The sequence below is a fragment of the Corythoichthys intestinalis genome, chromosome 10 (genome assembly GCF_030265065.1).
Source record: "Corythoichthys intestinalis isolate RoL2023-P3 chromosome 10, ASM3026506v1, whole genome shotgun sequence".
Lineage (NCBI taxonomy): Eukaryota > Metazoa > Chordata > Actinopteri > Syngnathiformes > Syngnathidae > Corythoichthys > Corythoichthys intestinalis.
The window spans coordinates 54,874,793-54,900,704 of record NC_080404.1 but is presented as its reverse complement, the minus strand read 5'-3'; the positions used below and the strand labels follow the sequence as shown (position 1 = coordinate 54,900,704).

General features: G+C 37.9%; 1 protein-coding gene across 1 annotated transcript; it reads right to left on the bottom strand.

The window, feature by feature from the left end:
- Positions 1 to 4,678: 4,678 nt before the first annotated feature.
- On the bottom strand, positions 4,679 to 23,399 carry LOC130923481 (E3 ubiquitin-protein ligase TRIM35-like). Its single transcript, XM_057849221.1, has 2 exons — positions 23,340 to 23,399; positions 4,679 to 15,220 (listed from the first exon to the last, which is right to left on the bottom strand). The coding sequence occupies exon 2, from the start codon at positions 15,156 to 15,158 to the stop codon at positions 14,082 to 14,084; it is 1,077 nt and encodes a 358-aa protein (XP_057705204.1). The 5' UTR covers positions 15,159 to 15,220; positions 23,340 to 23,399; the 3' UTR covers positions 4,679 to 14,081.
- Between the last annotated feature and the right edge of the window lie 2,513 nt (positions 23,400 to 25,912).

The following is a 25,912-nucleotide window of genomic DNA, read 5'->3' as shown; positions in this document are numbered from 1 at the left end:
AATGTTATTTTTCTATAAGATTTTATGTCATTGCTTTATTAATCATTAGGTGCTAGAGTTGTTAAGTATGGATAATAATGAAAAATAGTTTTGAGAAAACTGTGCTGTTGGTGGCTCAGTGACCATCTGATGTGGTTTGTTCTCAGATGAACAAGTTGAGGAAGGAAGTTTTGATGCAGAGGTTGAAGGAAGAAAAGAGGCAGACTGACTGAGTCACAGCCAGAAAGTGTTGATGACAGTTTTGATTTCTATTCACTGTTGCCCCCTCCCAATTAAAGTATGTCACAGTCGCAGCCAGTTATTATCTAAAGCTGGTTAAAATTGAAGTTATGTTGTTTTAAGGTGTATTAAATACTTGTTCATGTGCCCCTTTTGATCTACGAGCACCCGCCCCTCCACCGGTCTCTGCACGGCCCTGCTGAAACACAGTGTGGGTTGACAGAGCTCAATATTTTGTTGAGGTGTACAGTGTACTGGAACATATTTCCTCCACACCCTTCTCACCTTTTTAACCCCTGACCCATTTTCATGCCTGTGTTTCAGTGGATGTTTGTTGGTGTTGGCATTTGTAGTTAAGTTTGGAGATACTGTTTGCTTGGTAATGTTTAGCGATTTGCTATGAGAGAAGTGTGAATGCGTTAGCATTCGTAGCATCTAAGCTAGCGGACTTTATTATGCAGACTGGGCTGAATTGATTTACTAAATTTCCATATTGATCGTACTGGAGTAACGTATGATCACCAATTGTTTTGTGTAAAATGTTTATTGTTAATATGGTGTCATTTTGAACATGAGTGCATGTATGTGTTGCAGCTTTATGATTCGTCAAAAGTGAAGAAGTAAAAGCTTCAAATGAAAAAAATCCAATATTGCCTCGTTTTGCTGTCAACCTAAACAAATTCACGTTTAGTGAGGACATAACACTATGTTAAAAAAAAAAACGCTTGGTGAATTGATGCAATAAAAAAGAGCAATGGAACAGAAAATGGAACACTAAAAAGGAAAGAGTTGAAGAGGCTTTTTTTATTTGATCTACCGGCCATCATTTATTTAGACTAGAGATGCACGATAATATCGGTCACCGATAATTATCGGCCGATAATGGCAATTATGACGTCACACAGATAATCCAGATAAAACCAAATTCAACCGATAATGCAATCCGATAATTATATACTTTGAAATATTTTAATTGATTCTAACATAAGCTCTTTTGAGTTAAATGTAATTCCTACTTTGGCCTGCGGATGGCGCATGTTGCGTTCTGACGGCGAAGAGTGGAGGCGCCACAGAGGAAGAAATTACTTTTCCTTTGCTGTGGAGTAAAAACAGCTTGTAGCTCAACTCATGTCCTCTACTCTGTCATCACAGGTTGGTTAAAACTCTGCATCCATCTGTTTAGCATATATTATTAATGTTAGAAAGGGTTTGGGATAATAATATACGGTGTGAAAAGCAAAAAAAAACGATGTTTGTTGAGCGTTTTGGAGTCAAACGGGATGGTGTTGTATGCTAACCTGCGGAGCTAACGGCCTAGCGTAGGAAGATGATGATGTAGCATACCCTAGCGGAAACCAGTCGGTACATGTTAAAAATGGTTGTTACATACAGATGTATTAAGAATATCCATTCTCCAATGTATAAATATGCTTCATATGTTGAATTTAAAAGCAAGGTACACATTTTATTGTGTATTTATATATTTAAAAAATGTGTACGCTAATGGTTGAAATTTTTAATGGCCATTTGGACTTTTGGAGGCCATTTCTTTTGTTAACTTCTGTTGTGTACATATATGTTTGTAAAAGAAATTACTTTTCCTTTGCTGTGGAGTAAAAACAGCTTGTAGCTCAACTCATGTCCTCTACTCTGTCATCACAGTCACACTACAAGTCCAATTGGTTCACCTAATTTGCCCCTCTGAACCCCAGAGGAGCAACAATTTGATTTAGCCTCCAAATGTGCGCAATCAACAGTTTTGTCCAATTCTGCTAGTTTTAAGTAGATGTTTTTGCAGTGTAGTAATGTGATATATGTTAGGGATGGCTTAGTTTTAAGGCATTTTTGTGCAACTTGGGTGTTTACTCTCGAAGTAATTGTTGCCAAAAGCTCACCATTACACAATGTCATTGCCATTGTTTAGATGTTGGAATTTACTACTTGTTCACATTTGATGTGGAAAAAAATAGCACTAAATTATATTTTTGCACAGTAACATTTGATCTTTGTACACTTTAAAATTTTACTTATATATTTGAATAAAATCGGCGTGACATTATCGGTTATCGGGTGGAAGGGGCAGGAAATTATCGGTTATCGATATCGGTTGAAAAATGCATTATCGTGCATCACTAATTTAGACTCATCAAGTTTCATTGTAAATTCTCACTGAACGTAAAAGAAGTATGAATGAACATGTGTGGAACTATGTACTTAGTAAAAACAGGTGAAATAACTAAAAACATGTATAATATTCTTGTATCTTCAAAGTAGCTTCCTTTTGCTCCGATTACTTTTTGTACACTCTTGCTATTCTCTTGATGAGCTTCAAGAGGGAGTCAGCTAGAATGGTATTTGACTTCACAGGTATGCCTTTTCAGGGTTTGTTAGTGGAATTGATTGCTTTATCAGTGGGGTAGGGACCTTCATTTGTAATGCATTGAATGAGGTGTGTTTTCTGGCCTGTACTGCATGTTAGTTGTATCCTTATTTAAAAAAAAAAAAAGGAAAGTAAACATTTACATTAGCTTCAATTTTAATGTACATTCAATGTTCTTAACTAGTTAAAACTGAGGATTTGCATTTCGGAAATGTGGGGGGAAAATTAGACGGAGGTTGTGGTTACTTCTGTTTTTGTTGACTTATTTTGCAAACCATTGAAAAAATATTACGGTATTTTGAATGAAAATGATTTTTTTTGTTGGTATATGGTATAGGAATAACTGTGCCAAAAGCAGTTTTATCTGCATTTCAATGGTTTAAGGAGGTTTAACCAAATGTGACTTTGTAAATTGTGACTAAATATCGCCATCTAGTAGAGCTGGGAATCTTTGGGCACCTAACGATTCGATTACGATTACGATTCAGAGGCTCCGATTCGATTATAAAACGATTATTGATGCACCCCCCTCCTTTTTTTTTTTTTTTTTTAAATAAAGTTTTGTACATTAGTTCCAAAATTGTTCAAAAATACTCTCAGGCTAAACCAAACTACTATTTCAGTATCAAGTTAACATATAGCAGTAAACAAATATACAAAAATAACATTAAATAAAAAAACTCCAGTCCCCATTCTGTATCAGCAGCTTTAAACTACATTCAATTAATTTAATGTTGTGAATCAATCGTTAAAGTTGTTAAAATTGCTCCCGTTATTCCATAATTTCCCTTTTGTCTACTTTTGACGTGAAAGTTTTAAAACTATTTTAAAGATAGATTCAAGTCAATATTTTACCGATTTAGGAGTATTTTAGATAAAAAGTTAATTAGGTTTGCTTGGAAGGTTCGCTACAACAGCATTGCAGGGAAGTTTACTGCTTTAAGATGGCGGCCGTTTACTAACGCCCGCATCTAGCTTTTAGCAGATGTGCTGCTACCGCTACCGAGTCTATAATCCATCTAGTCCTATATAAATGATATCTACCGTAACATTATGTAGCTTAGCTGTACTTGTAGCAGCTTTTCGGCAGCAGGCAGGTATGTTGTTGTGTTTTTTTATCTCGTGGCATTAGTTGAGCTAGAGCCGTGAGTTGAGCGTTGGCATTACCCGAGGGGCTGGTTAACGAGAAGCATCATGTTTAGCTACTCCCGCTCCGTTCTGTCCCGAAGCCCGCGCGGCGCGCTGAGTGTGTTGTACTTCCGCTTTAATTGGCATATTTCAATAATCGGAATTTGGATGTTTGTGAATCGTTCTCGAATCTTCCACGGCCGAATCCCGAATAATCTAAGAATCGGAAATTTTGCACACCTCTACCATCTAGTGTATTTGTTGAGCTTTCAGTAAATAATACTGTAGCCATTTAACTGTTCTGCCCAAATGCATGATGGGAAGTGCAACCATGACTGTGCGTCGTGGTACCAATTTATATATTTTCTCTGCGTTGGGAAATAACATAGGGTGTTAAGAAAAAGATCAACTACTACCTTTCTTCCCCACATTGCTTCCCACGATTATTCTAATCATTGGGAGAGGGATTGTAAGGCTTTAGCCATACTAAAAAAGGCTCCAAAGACTGCCAAAATTCTCTCTACTCATTTTACGTTGCCTTTTAGCACTATATTAGGGCTGCAGCTATCGAATATTTTAGTAATCAACTGAAAATTTAATCGATTGAGTAATCGGATAAAACAAATATATCTTTAGGTGAAGAGCAATTATAAATATACATGAGAAAACAAGACATTTCATCTAATCTTGAACCATTTTCAGTCAATCAATGTCTTTATTTTTGATGTATATTGTTGAAAACAGCCAACAATTGCATCTCAGATGTAACTAGAATTTAAAAAAAAAAGAGTAATTCACTGCTTTCACTTAAAAAACTTTTAGATCTTATTAAAAAAAAAAAAAAAAATATATATATATATATATATATATATATATTACCTAAAAATGCCGTTACGCTTGATAACACACATCACTTAAAAGTTAGCATTTTTTCCAACGTGTTTCAATTGAATTTCTATTTGTGTCAAGCCATTTTTAAGTTTAGGATTTAGAGTTTTTGCAGTGTTCAAAATAAATGTATGATACAGGCTGTATTGGAGCACATTAGGGACCAGTGCTGCTTGGTGTTTTATCCAGCAATGACTACTGAGCTAAAATTGATAGTTAGCATTATTGAGTTTTTATTTTACACCCTCATCACTCCACAACGCTGTTATGTTAAAGCCTGTATGTAAGACACGTTAGCCACGCATCGACAGTGGTCATAATAGAAACCTAGCCCTCCGCAGGGCTAACGTTGCGTGAAAGTAACGTTAATCTTATTTATTAGCGCTCTTTATTAGCGCTTAGCGCTCTACTGCTTTAAGATGGCGGCTGTTTACTAACGCTGCCCAGACGCGGCCGAGTCTGTCATTTCGCATCTAGTTGAACATACATGTGATCTCTATGAGACTCATTAGACGCTACCTGCTATCAACGTAGCATCGTGCGGGCTAGCAACGTCGGCATTTTTTTTTTTGTGCTTCTCCCTATACGCACGTGACATTAGCGTGTTGTCCCGCATTAAAAATAGTCCGAGCAAAACGTGATGCTAAGAGCTGTCAAAATAAACGATTACTCGAGTTGAATAAAATTACTTGGATCAGTTTTTAAACTCGAGTTACTCGAGTATTGTTTCAGCTCTACATTATATACTATATGGGTAAAACGGCGCCATTATAGATTTAACGCGACAATGCGTGAGTAGGTCGTGTAACGCATGCGTTAATTGCGTTAAATATTGTGACGTGATAAATGTAAAAAATATGAATTCTCGCAGTTAACGCGATAAATGTGATAACCCTACCTTAAGCTTAAACTAAAGACTCTGGAAGAGTGTAACACATCATGTCTGTAACGTTAAACGATTTAAAAAAAATTATAAATTAAAAAAGGGCATGCCCGATATTTTTTTGCCGATTCTGATACTTTGAAAGTGACGTGATCGGACCTGATCGATTGGGATGCCGATCGATCGGGACATCTCTAGTTAATGCCATCTTGTGGATTTATTGTAAAATCAACAAATACAGTACGTATGTACAATATGCTGGATGTATATATCAGTCTTGTGTCTTATCTTTCTATTCCATATATAATTTACAGAAAAATATGGCATATTTTAGAGATGGTTTGAATTGTGATTAATTACAATTCATTAATTTTTAAGCTGTGATTAACTCAATTCAAAATTTTAGTCGTTTGACAGCCCTAATAACCCTTACTTTTCGAGGCTGTGGTCAAAGTTAATATGAGAAACTTGAAACTGTTGTGTTGCAACTGTTGAATTTTGCACATCAGATATTTTAAAGAAAAAGTCTCGGTTATTTTTATTTTGTTCTTCAAAATATCTACTTTTCAGAATATTGTATTTTCTATTTGTGAGCAGAATTCTGGCTTTGTATAGGCTAATGTTCCTATTGTTGAAAGCAGAAAATTGTGTAATAAACAACTAGCACATTTGTATTTTGTTTTCTTACTGTACCAAAAACGAACCGAACCGTCATCTCAAAACCGAGGTACGTACCGAACCGAGATTTTTGTGTACCGTTACACCCCTACTACTAATTGTAAAAATTAGTCGTTTGGGACAGCCCTACTGGAACATATTTCCTCCACACTAGAGCTGCAACGATTAATCGATTAACTCGAGTATTCGATTAGAAAAAAATATTCGAATTAAATTTTGCTGATTCGAGTATTCGTTTAATTAAAGTGATGTTGTAATGGATTATTTTGAAAGTGCTTGCATTTAGTTTTATTGATTAGGGTGGATACACTGCCTTCTATTCGGCCTCAATTCACATGGCTGAATCCAGGTGCACCCTGTTAAGACCAACATAAGCAAAATTTTGTTTGAGGATTTATTTTTTTTAATGCATTCATAATTTATTTTATAGGTATATTTAGCCTATTTTTGTGGGAATGTGTCTGAACCATTTGTTAAGAGCATTGTAAAAAAGTTTTAGCATTTTATAGCTTTTGAACTAGCGGACTTTAGCGATGTAAGTTAGCCAATTGTTCTTTTTTTGTACATAGATCCTCATTTATATATTTTTTATACCGTTTTAGGCTCAGCTCAGTTAATTTTTCATGTTCCTTATCCGATTACTCGATTATTCGAACTAATGGTTTATCGATTAATCGACTACTAAAATAATCGATAGCTGCAGCCCTACTCCACACCCTTCTCACCTTTTTAACCCCTGTTGTATGAAATTTCAGGTTTGCGGTGAATCAGTTACAGGCACACGTTTGCTCAATAGACAATATTTATTTACGACAATTGCAGAATAGACGTGATTTATTGATTACAATCCCACAAGAGCAAGCAAACAGGTATCAAAAACAAACGCATCAAATAGTAACCTCACGCTAGATTTGAGTTTGCCAATGTCACAACCCCCGTGTTACTGTTACAGCACAACCAAATTGTCCCTTAAAGGGATCCTCAATTTTTAAGACAATTCTTAAAAAATACATTTTAGTATGAGTTATAATTTGATATTAAAACCCCTCTTAATGGTTTTGTTTTAATAAAGTTTGTAAAGTTATTTTAAGTGATAGGTCGCCATTCTTGTTACGTCGCAGTTAGGCATGTGCCGGTATGAGATTTTCACGGTACGATAACCGTGAGCAAAAATACCGCGGTTTCACGGTATCGAGGTATTGCAATTATAGCTCCAAAATTTTGAGATGTATGGGTTTAAAAAAAAAAAAAAAAAATCCGTTGAACAGTTTTTTTTCAAAACATATTTGCAAATTGTAACATGAATATAATGTGAAAATAAATAAATTAACAAAAAATAACAAATATTTAATATAAAAATAAAATAAATAGAACCTAGACTATACCCACAGCCACAGCTCAAGTTGCTCAATATTAGAGTAAGAACAAAATAATTGCTATAAAAAGTAAAAACACTTCTAAATAAAATTAAAAATATATACTGTATGACTTTTTTTTGAGGGGGGAAGCTCAAGTGAAGTTTCGCCATTTTCAGCCACTGTGTCAACTCTAGTCTACATGATGCCATGCCTTTGTGTTAAAAAGAACAAATAATTCGTAAATTAATAAGTTAGTTAAAGATGTATAAGTTAGTTTAATAAATTAGTTGAAATGTAAATATTGTTGAGGAAAGGTTTCATCTAAAAAAAAAAAAAAAAAAGTGAGGAGTGAGACCTCTTCTCAATTTGCGATCTTTGACGTGATTCTTTTCCTTTCCCCCCTTCATTCAAGCTTCAGGCTTTCCCCTACATATTAAAAATCGTGGCGCTGCGCCACACCAAAATAAAAGCCGCCACACCTTGCAGATTTTTTGGGGTGGGAAAATCTAATTATTAATTTGTATTATTCAACATAGAGCAGGGCGGTAAACCGAAAATTTACCGTCACCGAAATTCTTAACGATGACCGACGTAATTTTGACCATGTCGGTAAATTCGGTAAATTAATAAATCAAGAAAATATAGTCTTTTCATCCCGCTTTGATTCTGTGTTGTTCGTCTATGTTCATTCCCCTTTAAGAAAGCAGTGAATGTGCTTAAGTAGGGAGTCACGTGGTCATCAGGAAGCCAATCAAACAAAAGCCTGGTAGGCTAACGCTAGCAGCTAACGCTACAAGCAAAACGTGATGGAGTGTGGCTTAAGGGAGGTTCACCAAACTTTCAACCGACATTTAGTAGACTCTTGGTGGCATCCAGACGGGCTTTCACTCGCTGTCCTCCTTTGTTCTCACGATTTCCGGAGATGGTGCTTTCAGTGCTTTCTACTGGTAGCCAGGCTAACGCTAGCTAGCGGCTAACGCTACAAATGAACGTTATGGAGTCGGATAGCGGCTCTAACCTTAAAAAATGCCCTGGGGGGAAAAAAAACCTTAAACCATAAAGTAAACACTTGTATTTAATAATTATGTCACAGCAGCCATTAACAATAAGTTGTCTTTTTGAAGTGTACTGTTCAAGCTGCAAGTCATTTGTGTTACAATTACATGTTTGCACAGGCATATTGGTTTTGACAATGTACATTGTTCAACATTGTTCAAGTCATACACGCTGTTATAAATGTTCATACTTCAATTCTTATTGCTTACAATACATTTTTATAAACTTAATGTTGAGACTGCATGTACAATTGTTAACCCTTTAACACCTAAGCCTATTTTGGCCGAATTCGCATGCATTTGAGGTGCCTTTATAGTTCAAAGAAAAAATTGTTTACAATGGCCAAATTGGGTCCCTTTTTTCAGGACACCTTGAACGTCATGTCTAAACTGTTGTTTTCTCCACTGACCAATTATAATCCACATTTTGGACCCAAAAAGACAAAAAAATCCCAAAATCTTTTTTCAAAATGTGTAATGTTGACGTCAAATTGACAACCAAACATGCTCGACCAACCGTTTTGAAGCTTGATAATATTTATTCAACTTGTTAGGATAAACATTCAATAGAAAAAAATAAGATTGAATAGTTTTATGTTTGACAATTCAACACAAACAGCAGGTATGGTCATAGGCGTTTTTGGCCTTTATACATACTATGGTCAAAACAGGTTATATAGTGTGCAAAATAGTGAGAAAAAAATTTATATCATCTAACACAAAAAGGGTTTGGAAAATATCTCTGTGAAGTTAGGTGTCATCTTATCAAAAGTATATACGTACATGCAATCAAGCTTCTCGAACACACATCTACATAAAAATTGAAAAGATTATAGTGAAGAAAAAATATATATAACATTGAAAAAAAGTATTTTTAAAATATTGACAAGTAGTTCAATTCAAAATTTTCAGGCATGCGACCCAATAAAGTGTTGTTTCTTTTTTTTGCGCACTCAATAAAGCTTCTTGAACAGGTCACGGAGCTGCGTCACACACAACGTCACACAGCCTACTCTTTCGCCGTTTGCGCTCTGCTGTCACTTCTACTCGCCGAGACGCCGATTCATCAGAGGAAAACAACGACAAATGCGACTCATCTTCTTCCTTGAGTTCATGAAATAATGCATTAGCTTGTGCTAAATGTAGTTTTAGATTCATTCTGCACGTTTCAAAGTCGCTCGCTCAAACCAACTGGTGTTGTGCATTTTTCGGCACAATACCGGTCGCTGCTTGCTTAGCATGTCTCCCTTTCAATAGTTGGCGCCTCGCTCGGAAATTTATAAAAAATGATCACATTCGGTTCGTCCTTCCTGACATCACAACGACTCTTGGGATAAGTAATCTTTTGTGCTGCTTTCGGTTTTGAAAAAGGACAAGGAATGATGGAAATATGGAGATGGATACATGGTCCATGCAGCGTTTTAATGCATATTTATGAGTGCAATAAAACTATAAAACTCAAATGACATTATCTCCCGTTTTTCTTGGCCGATTGACTTCAAATAAAAACTGGTGTGGACATCAACTTCCGCACTTTCAAACAAGACCAACCAGCAGCACGTGGGTGATGTAATTACAGCGTGACGAAGCTTCAAAGACGATATGCATAAACGCGTCGCTGCCGACACGTTCGGTGTTATAGGGTTAAATACAGTATATCAAATTGAATGCTGGTAAATAAATCAACAAGAAATAGTTCATCTGTATTTCATGCATTGATTCAGATTTTCAAATTATATAACAGTCCGCTTGGGCGAATTTATCGTCATTTATCGTTATCGAGATAAATCTGCTCAATTTATCGTGATACATCTTTAAGGCCATATCGCCCAGCCCTAATTCAACATGACGTCTAAATGGATATAAGAAGCTCATTTTTACGCACTATTAACCATAAATCGTCTGAAATAGCATGACAAACACAAATTGTTCCTTTACACGCTTTATTTTGAAAAGCGTATCCGTTCTCCTACTGAAAGTTTGCGCCTCGAGTTCGTCGGCGTGGGGATCGAAATGGAGAGAAAAATCCACAGAGAGGCGTTTGAAGTTAATAAATTTACTTCTGTCTTATACTGTCAACACGACCTTAATATTGACATTGACATAACGTTGAAGTTCATTATGTCGTGTCTTTGACCCGAATCGTCGCCTCCTAGCATAGCATTTGCTCGGCGCTTACGTCACAAGTAATTTCAGACGAGGATTTCGAAGTAGTTTTTTTGGAAAGACTAAAATTCATGAGTACGAGGGTCCGCTAACAAAATGACAATTATTGTTGTGGTGATCTAGACCGTCGCGTTCCTAAATAATTAATTAGCATCTGAAGCTAATTAAATATTTCAGAACATGAGGCTCACACTCCCCAGTTACGAAGATATTAGCTCTCACGTTCTGAGGAGTAGAAATAACGAAATGGTTATGGAAAGCGGTGTATTTTAATGTTTATATAAAGTTTTCAAATGAGGCAAGATCACAGCTGGAGATGAAGATCAGGAAAGTGCACGGTTCAACGTAGGAGAACTCTCAACTAAGAAAAAAAAAGGAAACAGAATCTAGCAGGGACCCAACATGGACAGAAATGGCAAAGTTCAAGCCATGGCTGTACCACACAAATCAAGGTGAGTGTTAAAAATCCTGCACCTATTAATTTTAATAATAATAAATTCATAATTGTATTATTTTACCTTAAATTCTGGTGTTGAAAAAGGTTCATTGTCTATAAACTATGAAAATTATTATTATTGTCTATAACCTGGCATACAGTATTCCTTATACAAAAAATTACAAAACAGATGGTGCATTTACATTGAAAGAAGTACATTTCATCTCATTGAAACAAATCATGATATGAATTTGCCCTAACAATCAGAAAAGTAACTCCAACAAAGACTACAGTTTGAACTGAAGTCGGATTGACTAATGTAAATTAGACATATTTGATTTTCTTCTTCCTGTGTAAGTGAAGACAGACTTGAGAATCAGGGGGACAATCTTGCAGCATGCCTCTCTAAAAATTGACCATTTATTGCTGATTTCCCTATTTATTTATTTATTTGTCCCGGAAAATCTAATATTCGCAGGGAGGATGCAAACTTTGCAAAGGTTAAGTTCTTAGAAAAAATTAATCTTGTCAAAAAAATCTTATTTGTCATGATATGAAACACATTCCCCGCGGCACATGATGGTGTTGTCCGACTCAGACTCTGACTCGGCCCACCACCACCACAGTTTCAAAAAATCCTAGGGGAAACACTGAGCTTGTTTCTCACTCAGCGGCTGTGAGACATAAAACCTCGACTAACATTCGTCTTTGTAAGTTTTAGTTAGTTTTTATATTGAATTTGAAAGGAAAATGTGTGTTTTGTTTTTGGTGAACTTTTTAAATGGTGCTACTGCTATCCTGTTGAACCTAATCACACGTGGAAAAATACAATTGTACAACGTTTTAAATGTATTCATTTGTATATTTCACCACGATTTGAGAGCTCAATAAATTGAAGAAAAGTACGCCTTGTGTTTGGAGGATGTTTTGGGTTTGCTGGCTGTTTAGCAGAATAGCGTCACTGACACTCACGGCAACAAACAGGGGAAGGGGTGAGCACTGCCGCACCAAGCCACTTCGGCTGCATTTTGGCACATGAAAAATAGCCAATACCGTACTAAGGTATGACGGAAAATTTTAGTGGTTTTGAAACCGCGACGTTTTCACACCACGGTAAACCGTGAAACCGGTAACCGGCACATGTCTAGTTGCAGTGCGTGACGTCACTGGTCCCGTTGCCTTAATTCCAGCGCGTCACTTGTTAGCTTTCCCAACATGTCGTCAGTTCTACCCTTCCTATTTGAACCAGATCTGAAAAGTGAAGAGCAGGACAGCACTGTCGGTCGTTCACAAGACGAGCTCCAGGATGAAAATGCATGCAGCAAATACCTGATAAGACAAAAGTTGGGCAAAACTGGTGATGCGAGAGAGTCCTGCGGGGAACTCCGGTTGGGAGCGAAGAGTGTATGCTGTCCGGTTTTATTAGCAGATATTCAAGGTAAGCATATTGCGATTCAAACTTATCCCAATATAACTATGAAGATTGTTAGCATCTAGAGCTGTCGTGTGCTTTACATACAGTACAGGCCAAAGAGGACACCTTGTGTAATCCAGGTTTTGTACATTGTAACGCGTGGTAGCTAGGATACGTATATAAAAGTACCAGAAAGGGGAGAAGCTTCCACTTATGCACATTTATTCACAAAAAATATTTCCACCTTGACCACTCTTCACTCGGGAACTCAGCAGTACGCAAACACACATTCCCTGACGAACTGCAACATTGTTGTAAGGTCCACGTCAGAGTCACTGTCGTCACTGTAGCGTGCCATAGTGCTTTAATTATTTAGTATGATTTGGGGAAAACTCTCACGTAGGATAGTCAACAAAAAAGATTGCAATACTAATCATATCCACATTTTTTACTCCCTCGAAGATCCAGGAATTAGACCGATCCCATGGCAAAATAGCAGCCGCGATCAGGCCGTCGATTCCACAAAATAGACTGATCCGATTAACAAAAATGGACAGATCCAAAACCATTATTGGTTCGGGCGCCAGTTGTAACGCGTGGTGGGTAGGATACGTGCATGCAGGGACCAAAAAGGGGGAGAAGCTTCCACTTATGCACATTTATTGACTAAAAATAATAATTCCACCTTTACCACTCACTTCACTCCCCTTGTTTCCATTTGACTGGAAATTGCATCCAAAAGCAGCACATCGTGGCATTTTACTTAGAGAGTTTAAGCAGCAATAAGCAATTGTTGAACACGTTACACATTTGGGAAAGATACCAATGACGTCATCACTGCGAGCCCGCAAACCATGGCGCCAACTAACGGTCAAAATATGGACTAAATATTATAAAATATTGCCATTGATTTAACATTTTATGTGTTTCTAACAACATACTTTAGTACAAGAGAAAAAGTGTGGTTTATTAGAGCCTACATGTATTTAAGTTAGAGGATCACTTTAAAGTCGCTTACCGTGACAAAATGAGTGGGAAGCGGGGCCAGCACTCCAGTAAGAGCGGCGAAAGGACAAAGCTGGGCGATCTGCGCGTTAATCCACCAGCAGACTTCACTGGTCGCCCGGAAATGCCCGGTTTTTATAGGGATGCGGAGAGGCCACTTCCATCCCCGAGCGGCGCTACCCCGTCCAATGACTTACATTAAAGCTACATTTGGTTCAGCCCCCTTGGAAAAGGGCTTTTCACATGGGAACAAATGAGCAGTGCTGTAACAGATGCAAAACAAGTTATCTTGTGTGATTCCCTTTTGACTATGGGAATAAAACAATATTATCGTGCTAAACAAGTTATCTCGTTGTGAATGTAGATTCCCTTCTTACTATGGTAGGGCACAGGGCCAATCATACATAATGTGCTAATGTTAAGGCACGTAATATTTACCCCCATCAACCCCTGACCCATTTCCATGCCTGATTACAAAATCCAATGATCCAACCCTTCATTTTCTCTGGCAAACGAAGGTCCATCCACACAACCCCTAATTCCCAGCCACTGTTGTCTTCCCGGGTCCGAAGCACAACCCAGCAGAGTCTCCCCCTGGAACCTCTCTGAATTCTTTGGACGCTCCTGCTGTAATTTTTTCAAACTCAGACTGGTTAGATCTTCGGACAGACAGATTCTTGGATTGGCTGTGTTGGGGTCCAGAATGACTGGGCTGTAGGCGAGCGTCTCCTTCATCCGCTCCCACACCTTGAACTTGAGGTTGCCCACGTGTTTGGCTTCGTCCAGCAGAGCTCCTGGTAGCAGCTGCGGCTTCTCAGGCAGCTCCTGGATTCTGCTCATCGCAGTCTCAATGTTCTTCATGAAAGAAGCGTTGTCAGACTTCAGCTGCTTCTCAGTGCTGCTGACGACATCCGAGAGAGCGGCGATTTGTTCGCCGAGAGCCGCTCTCTTCTCCTTTATCGTTTGACTCTTCTTCTTCTCTTCCTCCATGACATCAGCCAACCTGGCCTCCTCCTCGACGTCGAGAAAGAGACGGAGCTCCTTAAAATCCTTCCTAATCTTGCGTTCGACATTCGCCCTCTGGACTTTGATGTACCCTGCCTGTTCAAATAAGTTGACTTTACAGTCATTGTAATCTTTGAGTCTTCCCTTGGCCTCTTGCAGGCCTTCCTGGAGTTCCTTATGATGACCTTTCACAATTTTTTTGAGGGACTTGAACTTGTGGCCAGCATGGATTTCTGTAGAGATGCATTCGGGGCACACAAGCTCCTGGTGGTCCAAACAGAAGAAGTTGAGTTCCTCTTTGTGCAAGCTGCACATGTCTTCTGACTTGACAATTTCCTCACATATCGCCCTGACTGCAATGTTCGGACGCGGATCCCTCAATCCAAACGCTCTCCCACAGAGTTGACACAATCGTTTGTCTGTGGCAATCAACTGGTGCAGACATGTACGGCAGAAGCTGTGACCGCACGGCAGCATGAGAGGATCTGTGAAGATGTTCGAACAGGCGGGACATAGATGATAGTCCTTGAGACGTCCGGCCATTGTTTTAGAGAAGACTGCGTTTGTCTCGGAGCGCAAGTTCGGAATGTCGAGCTGCAGATGTTCTGCAAAACGAAAAGCATTCTTAGTAACATTGCTAAGGATTGTCTTATGTCCTACCTTATGGTCCAGAAACGGGGGGGTGGGTGCGCTACTTCGCTGTTTTTCACTTGTCACAGCGGGTTCTGGTCCCGATTAACGGGGAAAAATGCTGTATACACTGCTGGCCAAAAGTATTGGCACCCCTGCAATTCTGTCAGATAATGCTCAATTTCTCCCAGAAAATGACTGTAATTACAATTGCTTTGGTAGTACAGGGTGACCCCCAAAAAATGGGCCCCAACTCTAATTAGGCCCCGTTTCTTAGTGTATGAAACTTTGGTCATAACTAGTTTATTATATTCAAAACATCACATCAAAACACTAGGGTCTTTGGCCATTTTTCCTCCGTTCTACAGCATATGTTCTAGATGGCCTCCATTTTGCTCCATGCATTTCTTGAGGCGCTACTTCATTGGGTCTGGAGGACATCCAGAAGACATTTGTCTTGGAGTTTGCCTTTCCATCAAGATGGAAGTGGGCTTCATCTAATGAAGTAGCCACCAAGCCCCTGCACTCTCCTAAGTGCACGGTGTGGATCGAAGAATCTGGGGCAGCAGTGACAGTCACCAAGGAGCGGTATGTGGAGGTCCTCAAAACCTTCAAGAATGAGCTCCAGACCATCTACCCGTCGCTCATGAGCAAGTTCTGGTTCCAACAAGACGGAGCAAGTTCTCACACCTCAAACCTGTCCCGAGATTGGCTGAAAGAGAACTTCGGAGGCCGAGTGATCAGTCTCAAGACTGATTTTGAGTGGGCACCCCATAGCCCGGACCTAAGCCCCCCAGATTTTTTTCTTTGGGGCTATCTTAAGGACAGAGTCTACGCAGGGAAACCCAGAACCATCACGACGGAACTCAAGAAAGCCATTAGGGAGGAGATGAGAGCCATTACCAATTCAGTCTGTAAGAACGTCATGGACAACTTCGTGTTGCGCCTCAAGAAATGCATGGAGCTAAATGGAGGCCATCTAGAATATATGCTGTAGAACGGAGAAAAAAGGCCAAAGACCCTAGTGTTTTGATGTGATGTTTTGAATATAATAAACTAGTTATGACCAAAGTTTCATTTCATTCGGATAAAACACTAAGAAATGGGGCCTAATTAGAGTTGGGGCCCGTTTTTTTTGGGTCACCCTGGTAATATCTTCATTTATTTTTTCTTGCAATGAAAAAAAAAAAAAAAAAAAATGGGGATGAAATTGAATCATCATTTACACAAAACTCCAAAAATGGGCCGGACAAAAGTATTGCCACTGGGGTTGTTCCGATCATGTTTTTTTGCTCCCGATCCGATCGTTTTAGTTTGAGTATCTGCCGATCCCGATATTTCCCGATCCGATTGCTTTTTTTTTTTTGCTCCCGATTCAATTCCAATCATTCCCGATAATTTTTACCGATCATATACATTTTGGCAATGCATTAAGAAAAAAAATGAATAAAACTCGAATATATACATTCAACATACAGTACATAAGTGCTGTATTTGTTTATTATGACAATAAATCCTCAAGATGGCATTTACATTATTAACATTCTTTCTGTGAGAGGGATAACATGGATAGAAAGACTTGTGACTTTGTATATTGTGACTAAATATTGCCATCTAGTGTATTTGTTGAGCTTTCAGTAAATGATACTGTAGCCATGCCCAAATGCATGATGGGAAGTGGAACCATGACTGTGTGTAGTGCTACCAATTGATATATTTTCTCTGCGTTGGGAAATAACATAAGGTGTTAAGAAAAATATCAATTGCTACCTTGCTTCGCCACATTGCTTCCCATGATATTTCTAATCGTCGCGAGAGGGATTGTAAGGCTTTAGCCAATTAAAAAAAGGCTCCAAAGGCTGCCAAAATTCACTCTACTCATTTTACGCTGCCTTTTATCTCTCTATATGGGTAAAACGGAGCCATTACAGATTGAGCGCGACAATGCGTGAGTGGGTCGTGCAGCGCATGCATTAATTGCGTTGAATATTTTAACGTGATACATTTTTTAAAAAAATTAGTTACCGCCATTATCGGGATAAATTTGATAACCCTACCTTAAGCCTAAACTAAAGACTCTGGATGAGTGTAACATGTTATGTCTGTAACGTTAAACAGAATTAGAAAACAATTTAATAAAAAAAAAAAAAAAAATTATAAACAGGCATGGCCGATATTTTTTTGCCGATTCCGATACTTTGAAAATGAAATGATCGGGACATCTCTAGTTGCCACCCTTTGAAAAATCATGTGATGCTTCTTTAATTTGTGTAATCAACAGCACCTGTGGCACATAACAGGTGGTTGCAATGACCAAGTCACACTTGCGGCTAGGGATGTCCCGATCCAGGTTTTTGCAATTCCGATCCGATATTGTTTTGCACTTCCGATCCGATACCGGCCTATCTGAGCATCTATTAAAGTTTCAAGTTATTTAGCCTCCTTACTTAGTTGCCAGGCTCATGTTGAAAAGGGTTTTAGTACTCTTGATAACAACTAGCCAGCTGAATTAGATGAGTTTGAATAACACAGAACGATTGGTAACAAGAAACTGACCTGTTTATTCAGTGACAAATGCAAAACATTAGAAATAAACAGAAATTGCATAGTCAGTCAGTAAAACGTGCAAATAATATTGTAAACTGTCTTAAAAAAGCAAAACCCACAACCAACCTCAGTGGAAAATCCCACAAACCCCCCAAGCTATTAGATGCGTTCAATGTTTTGTGCATTAGTCACAAAAATTGTATAAAAAGCCTCTCAGGTTTAAATAAACGACTATTTCAGTATCAAGTTAACATTTTAAAACAGTAAATTAAATACTCAAGTCCCCATTCTGTATCAGCAGCTTTAAACTACATTCAATTCATTTAATTTTGCGAATCAACTGTTAAAGTTGTTAAAATTGCTCCCGTTATTCCATAATTTCCCTTCTGTCTACTTTCGACATGTGGAAGTTTTAAATTTGTTTTGAAGATAGATTAAAGTCAAGATTTTGCCGATTTAGGAGTATTTTAGATAAAAAGTTAATTAGGTTCGCTTGGAAGGGTCACTACAACAGCCTACTAGGGAAGTTTCCTGCTTTAAGATGGCGGCTGTTAACTAACGCACCTAGTTTTCAGTACATGTGTTGCTAACGTTGTCAAGCCTGTCATTTTGCATCTAAAATGGATCGTAAGTCTGGATCGGAATTTTTCCGTGTCTGCCGATCCGATACCGATGCGCATTTTTTTGCCCATATTGGCGTTCGATACAATCCAAATACCGGATCGAGACAGCTCTACTTGCGGCCAGTTAAAATGGATTAAAGTTGACTCAACCGCTGTCCTGTGTCCTTGTGTGTACCATGTTGACCATGGAGAAAAGAAAGAAGACCAAAGAACTGTCTGAGGACTTGAGAAGCATAATTGTGAGGAAGCATGGTAAATCTCAAGGCCACAAGTCCATCTCCAAAGACCTGAATGTTCCTGTGTCTACCGTGCGCAGTGTCATCGATAAGTGGAAAGCCTACAGCACTGTGGCTGTCCTCCCTAGATTGTATTAATAAATAATAATAAATTTTAAATTTATATTAAAAATATAGTTTAAAAAAAAAAATCAAGAAGACATTCATATAAACAGGCTGCTTCTATCGATTATATTAGTCGATTAATCGATGAACTAGTTAGTTTGAATAATCGAGTAATCGTAAAAGGAACATGAAAAAATACCTGAGCTGAGCCTCAAATGTTATTAAAAATAAATGAGGATCTATGTACAACAAAAGAACAATTGGCTAACTTACATGGCAAAAATCCGCTAGCTTAAATGCTATAAAATGCTAACATTTTTTTCCCAATGCTCTTAACAAATGGTTCAGACTCATATTCCCACAAAAAAACGGCTAAATATACCTATAAACCAAATTACGAATGCATTAAAAAAAACATTAGCCCAAAGAAAAACTGAGCTTACGTTGGTCTTAACAGCGAGCAGTTGGATTCAGCCATGTGAAATGAGGCAGACCAGAGGGCAATGTATCCACCCTAATCAATCAACTAAATGTAAACACTTTCAAAACAACATTACAACGCCACTTTAATTAAACGAATACATATAATTTTGTCGGGCCCATTTGTGGAGTTTTGTGTAAAATGATCATGATTTCATTTTTTTTTTCATTCTGTTTTGTGTTTTATCATTGCAAACAAAATACATGAAGATATTACTTTCAAAGCATTTGTAATTGCAATCATTTTCTGGGAGAAATTGAGCATTATCTTGACAGAATTGCAGGGGTGCCAATACTTTTGGCCAGCACTGTGTGTGTGTATATATACAGTGGGGCAAATAAGTATTTAGTCAACCACTAATTTTGCAAGTTCTCCCACTTGAAAATATTAGGGAGCCCTGTAATTGTCAACATGGGTAAACCTCAACCATGAGAGACAGAATGTGAAAAAAAAACAGAAAATCACATTGTTTGATTTTTAAAGAATTGATTTGCAAATCATGGTGGAAAATAATTTTTTGGTCAACACCAAAAGTTCATGTCAATACTTCTTTATGTACCCTTTGTTGGCAATAACGGAGGCCAAACGTTTTCTGTAACTCTTCACAAGCTTTTCACACACTGTTGCTGGTATTTTGGCCCATTCCTCTCTGCAGATCTCCTCTAGAGCATGATGTTTCGGGGCTGTCGTTGGGCAACACGGACTTTCAACTCCCTCCTCACCCCGTGGCGTCAAAATGATAACAAGAACGGTGAGCAAAAATCCCAGAACCACACGGGGGAACCTAGTGAATGACCTACAGAGAGCTGGGACCACAGTAACAAAGGCTACTATCAGTAACACAATGCGCCGCCAGGGACTAAAATCCTGCACTGCCAGACGTGTCCCCGTGCTGAAGAAAGTACACGTCCAGGCTCGTCTGCGGTTCGCTGGAGCGCATTTGTATGATCCAGAAGAGGACTGGGAGAATGTGTTATGGTCAGATGAAACCAACATCAAACTTTTTGGTAGAAACACAGGTTCTCGTGTTCGGAGGAGAAAGAATACTGAATTGCATCCGAAGAACACCATACCCACTGTGAAGCATGGGGGTGGAAACATCATGTTGGGGCTGTTTTTCTGCAACACGGGACTTTCAACTCCCTCCTCAACCCGTGGCGTCAAAATGATAACAAGAACGGTGAGCAAAAATCCCAGAACCACACAGGGGAACCTAGTGAATGACCTACAGAGAGCTGGGACCACAGTAACAAAGGCTACTATCAGTAACACAATGCGCCGCCAGGGACTAAAATCCTGCACTGCCAGACGTGTCCCCGTGCTGAAGAAAGTACACGTCCAGGCCCGTCTGCGGTTCGCTGGAGCGCATTTGTATGATCCAGAAGAGGACTGGGAGAATGTATTATGGTCAGATGAAACCAAAATAAAACTTTTTGGTAGAAACACAGGTTCTCGTGTTCGGAGGAGAAAGAATACTGAATTGCATCCGAAGAACACCATACCCACTGTGAAGCATGGGGGTGGAAACATGTTTTGGGGCTGTTTTTCTGCAAAGGGACCAGGACGACTGATCTGTGTAAAGCACAGGTCTCAAACCATTCCAGAAAGGGCCTAGTGGGTGCAGGTTTTCTTTCCAACCAATGAAGAGGACACCATTTCACCAATTACATCTTTTACATGTGTAATCAGTTAAACTTTGTCAGGTGCTGCTTGTTTCAGCAGGAAGTTCATTGGTTAAACTCTCTGCACGTTATCGGTTGGAACAAAATTCAGCACCCACTACGCCCTTTATGGACTCGGTTTGACACCTGTGGTGTAAAGGAAAAAATGAATGGGGCCATGTATCGAGAGATTTTGAGTGAAAATCTCCTTCCATCAGCAAGGGCATTGAAGATGAGACGTGGCTGGGGCTTTCAGCATGACAATGATCCCAAAGGCACAGCCAGGGCAACAAAGGAGTGGCTTTGTAAAAAGCATTTCAAGGTCCTGGAGTGGCCTAGCCAGTCGCCAGATCTCAACCCCATAGAAAATCCGTGGAGGGACTCAAAAGTCCGTGTTGTCCAACGACAGCCCCAAAACATCACTGCTCTAGAGGAGATCTGCATGGAGGAATGGGCCAAAATACCAGCAGCAGTGCGTAAAAAGCTTGTGAAGAGTTACAGAAAAGTTTGCCCTCCGTTATTGCCAACAAAGGGTACATAAAGTATTGAGATGAACTTTTGGTATTGACCAAATACTTATTTTCCACCATGATTTGCAAATCAATTCTTTAAAAATCAAACAATGTGATTTTCTGGGTTTTTCCCCCACATTGTCTCTTATGGTTGAGGTTTACCCATGTTGACAATTACAGGCCTCCCTAATATTTTCAAGTGGGAGAACTTGCACAATTAGTGGTTGACTAAATACTTATTTGCCCCACTGTGTGTTGAATGTATATATCGGTCTTGTGTCTTATCTTTCCATTCCAACAATAATTTACAGAAAAATATGGCATATTTTAGAGATGGTTTGAATTGCGATTAATTAATTTTTAAGCTGTGATTTACGGAAGCGTATTGCATTCACATGAAAAATTAAAAAATGGGGGGCTGTTTTTTGAAATAATTTTTTTTCATCTGTTTTTCTGACAAATTTATTTTTGGGGCTGTTTGTTTTAATCATTTTTTTTCAACACTCCGTTTTTCTGAGTAATTTATTTTTGAGCTCGTTTTTTGAATTAATCCATTTTTTTTCAACCCTCCGTTTTTCTGAGTATTTTTGAGGTTGTTTTTTGAATTAATTTTTTTCCCCCAACTCCGTTTTTTCTGAGTAATTTATTTTTGAGGTTGTTTTTTGAATTAATTTTTTTCCCCCAACTTCGTTTTTCCGAGTAATTTATTTTTCGGTTTGTTTTTTGAATTAATTTTTTTTTCAACTTTGTTTTTCAAAATAATTTATTTTCGGGTTTGTTTTTTGGATTAATTTGTTTTTTCCAACCTTGTTTTTCAAAATAATTTATTTTCGGGTTTGTTTTTTTAAATAGTTTATTTTGGGGAATTAATTTTTTTCCCTGAGCTTGGCTCCCGAGGAAAAAATATTTATTCAAAATTCAAGCACTTGGAAATCTCGCGCGAACTCTATCCTGCAAGTTCAATACTGGAAGAGACCTCTCGCGAGACCTTCAAAGAGCCGTTTTTCAAATAAATATTTTTTCCTGAGCTTGGCTAATGCTAATGGCTACCAAGAAAAAAAATTAATTAAAAAAACCCAAAAATAAATTATTTTGAAAAACAAGGTTGAAAAAAAAAAAAACGAATTCAAAAAAAAAAAAAACCCAAAATAAATATTTTGAAAAAACAATGTTGAAAAAAATTAATCCAATAAACAAACCCAAAAAGAAATTACTCAGAAAAACGGAGGGTTGAAAAAAAAAATCAATTAAAAAAACAGCCCCAAAAATAAATTGGTCAGAATAACAGAGAGTTGAAAAATTATTTAAAAAAACAGCTCCCCATTTTTAAAATTTTTCATGTGAATGCAATACGCTTCCGTAGTGATTAACTCAAAAATTTTAATCGTTTGACAGCCGTAATAATTACGTCGTGCACATACAAATAAAGCTCGACATTTACATCATAAAGCGCCTTTGATGGAACACAGCCAGTAAAAAATTCAAAATGGGTCGTTTTTTTCATCAAATTACCTTTAAATATACTTGACAGCCAGCCATTCGTATGAATGGGGTTCTCCTTCGTCGAATTGTAAAAATATTATTGTATAATGGATCCCTTTGTAGGGTTTCGCAACTTTCACCACAGCTTATAGCGATTCCAAAGTAAACACTACAATTTTTCTTTAAAGAAATAAATATTTACATAAAAACGGTGGTTTTTGTCTGTGCGTTGTATGTTTGATATGTGGACGTGAGTCAAGACTGCTGTGATGTGCTTTAAACTTTTTGACAAAAATCACAAAAAGACAATCCTCCCATGAAACTCAGCAATGTGCCCCTATTCTAAATAAATGCAAAAAAAAGGAATCAAATGTGATTTTTATACATGACTACACGCCTAGAAATGACATTTTAGAACAAAAGTCTTGGCAGGCAAATGGCACTTACCTCCCTCTCGGCGTCCACGCAGAAAAGGAGAGAATGAACAAAGCGCACCCAACTTTAAGGAGTAGGTGTCGCGTTAATAACTGACCTAGGGGAAACAACAACACACAAAAACAAAAAAATCCAACTTTGCAAGTAGGGGTGTGACAAAATATCGAAATGATTTATTGTGGTACTATGTATCCCAAAAGGTTATCGATATGCTCCTTCAAGAATCGAGATATCGTTTTAAAAAGTGTCAATGTTTAAAAAAAAAAATTTTTTAAAAAGGGACCAACAAGTTGCTACCAAAATCTTCCACCATCAATATGTCTCAGGTAACTGATGCTGCCATTGACGGTGCTCGACGCCCAATCCATTTAGACTGGGAACGTTCGTTCATTCGAAATAGGGCTGCAGCTATCGATTATTTTAGTAGTCGATTAATCGATGAACTATTTAGTTCGAATATTCGAGTAATCGGATAAGGAACATAAAAAATGTTACCTGAGCTGAGCCTCACACGGTATATATGTATATATACAGTGGGGAGAACAAGTATTTGATACACTGCCAATGGGAAAACGGGTAGTGTATCAAATACTTGTTCTCCCCACTATAAATATATATATATATATATATGTATGTGTAAGGGCTGTCAAAATCATCACGTTAACGGGCGTTAATTAATTTTTTTAATTAATCAAATTAAAATATTTGACGCAATTAACGCAGACGCCCCGCTCAGAGAGAATTAAATGACAGTACACAGTGAAACACTCACTTGTTGTGTTTTATGGAGTTTTGCCGCCCTCTGCTGGCGCTTGGGTGCTACTGATTTTATAGGCTTCAGCGTCCATGAGCATTGTGTAAGTAATTATTGACATCAACAATAGCGGGCTACTAGCTTATTTTTTGATTGAAAATTTTACAAATTTAATTAAAACGAAAACATTAAGAGGGGTTTTAATATAAAATTTCTCTAACTTGTACTAACATTTATCTTTTAAGAACTACACGTCTTTCTATCCATGGATCGCTTTAACAAAATGTTAATAATGTTAATGCCATCTTGTTGATTTATTGTTATAATAAACAAATAGTCCTTATGTACCGCATGTTGAATGTATATATCCATCTTGTGTCTTATCTTTCCATTCCAACAATAATTTACAGAAAAATATGGCATATTTTATAGATGGTTTGAATTGCGATTAATTGCGAATTCAAACCATCTACAAAATATGCCATATTTTTCTGTAAATTATATATATATCATATAAAATAAATTGTTGGAAGGGAAAGATAAGACACAAGATGGATATATACGTTCAACATACGGTACATAAGGACTGTAGTGGGCATTTCACTCTACTGTCATTTAAATCTGTCTATGCTGTCCTCACTCCGAAGCGTCAACTTTTTCCAAAGCTAGACGGCTAGTGAACGACGCCTTAATAATCAGACTTCTTCCTTTTTCATCTGATTTATTAATAAAATAGCCTCAAACCATTGTCCTCTGTAGACCGTCGTAAAACTACAAAAAAAAGTACACAAGCATTGCATTAGCAACAACGTTAGCTTAGCACGCTATACAGGTTCACTAAACATAAAAAAAAAAAAAAAGCGTCTCATACAAAAAATATAACATTTCGCTTACTAACATAATATGTACATTCTTTACAACAACCATACTTACGGACAAATCTTGTCCAAGGATCATATAAGCACAACATTACAACGTAGGAGTCAGCCCGAGACGTCGTGCAGCCATATTGAACTGGCAAGAAAACAATAAACCATGTCGCAAAGCGACCACAAGAGTTCGCTGTTAGACAGCACAAAAAGCCTTGCTGTAAAACTTACCAAAAGGCAGAATACTGTCTGAGCGGGACATGTGCGTTAATTGTGTCAAATATTTTAACGTGATTAATTTAAAAAAAAAAATTACCGCACGTTAACGCGATAATTTTGACAGCCCTAATATATATATATATATATATATATATATATATGTATGTATATGCCGTAATTTCTGGACTATAAGGCGCACCTGGCTATAAGCCGCCAGCCACCAAATTTGACATGAAAACGGCATTTGTTCATAGATAAGCCGCACAGGACTATAAGCTGCAGTTGTCCTCATTGTATTATGGGATATTTAAACCAAAAGATATTAACTGGTACCACTTCATTTGACAAAGGCACTGTAAGCCTGTCATGAGACCAAGTAACCCACCATTAAGCTTTGAACCAATTTGCTGCAAAGCCTTATTGTCACTAAAAGCTTCATTTGGCCATCACTGCTTCCTTGGGGTAGACAGTCAACCTCTGCTGCCACCTGCTCTCAACATTGTTGTCATCCAACATTCCTCCTAGCATGCATGGCCGCGCTACAGAAAATAACAGTAAATAACAGTCATGTTCTGTGCTAATTATTTCTTCAGTTACTGTTCCAGTTGTTTCATTTATTGCTAGTTATGGTACTTGGTAACATTTTCTTTGATAGTGGTGCCATAATACTGTCATAAGACAGTCATAATTATGACCTGACACTGTCATAAGCATTAATGAATGCTTATAATAGATGTCAGTTA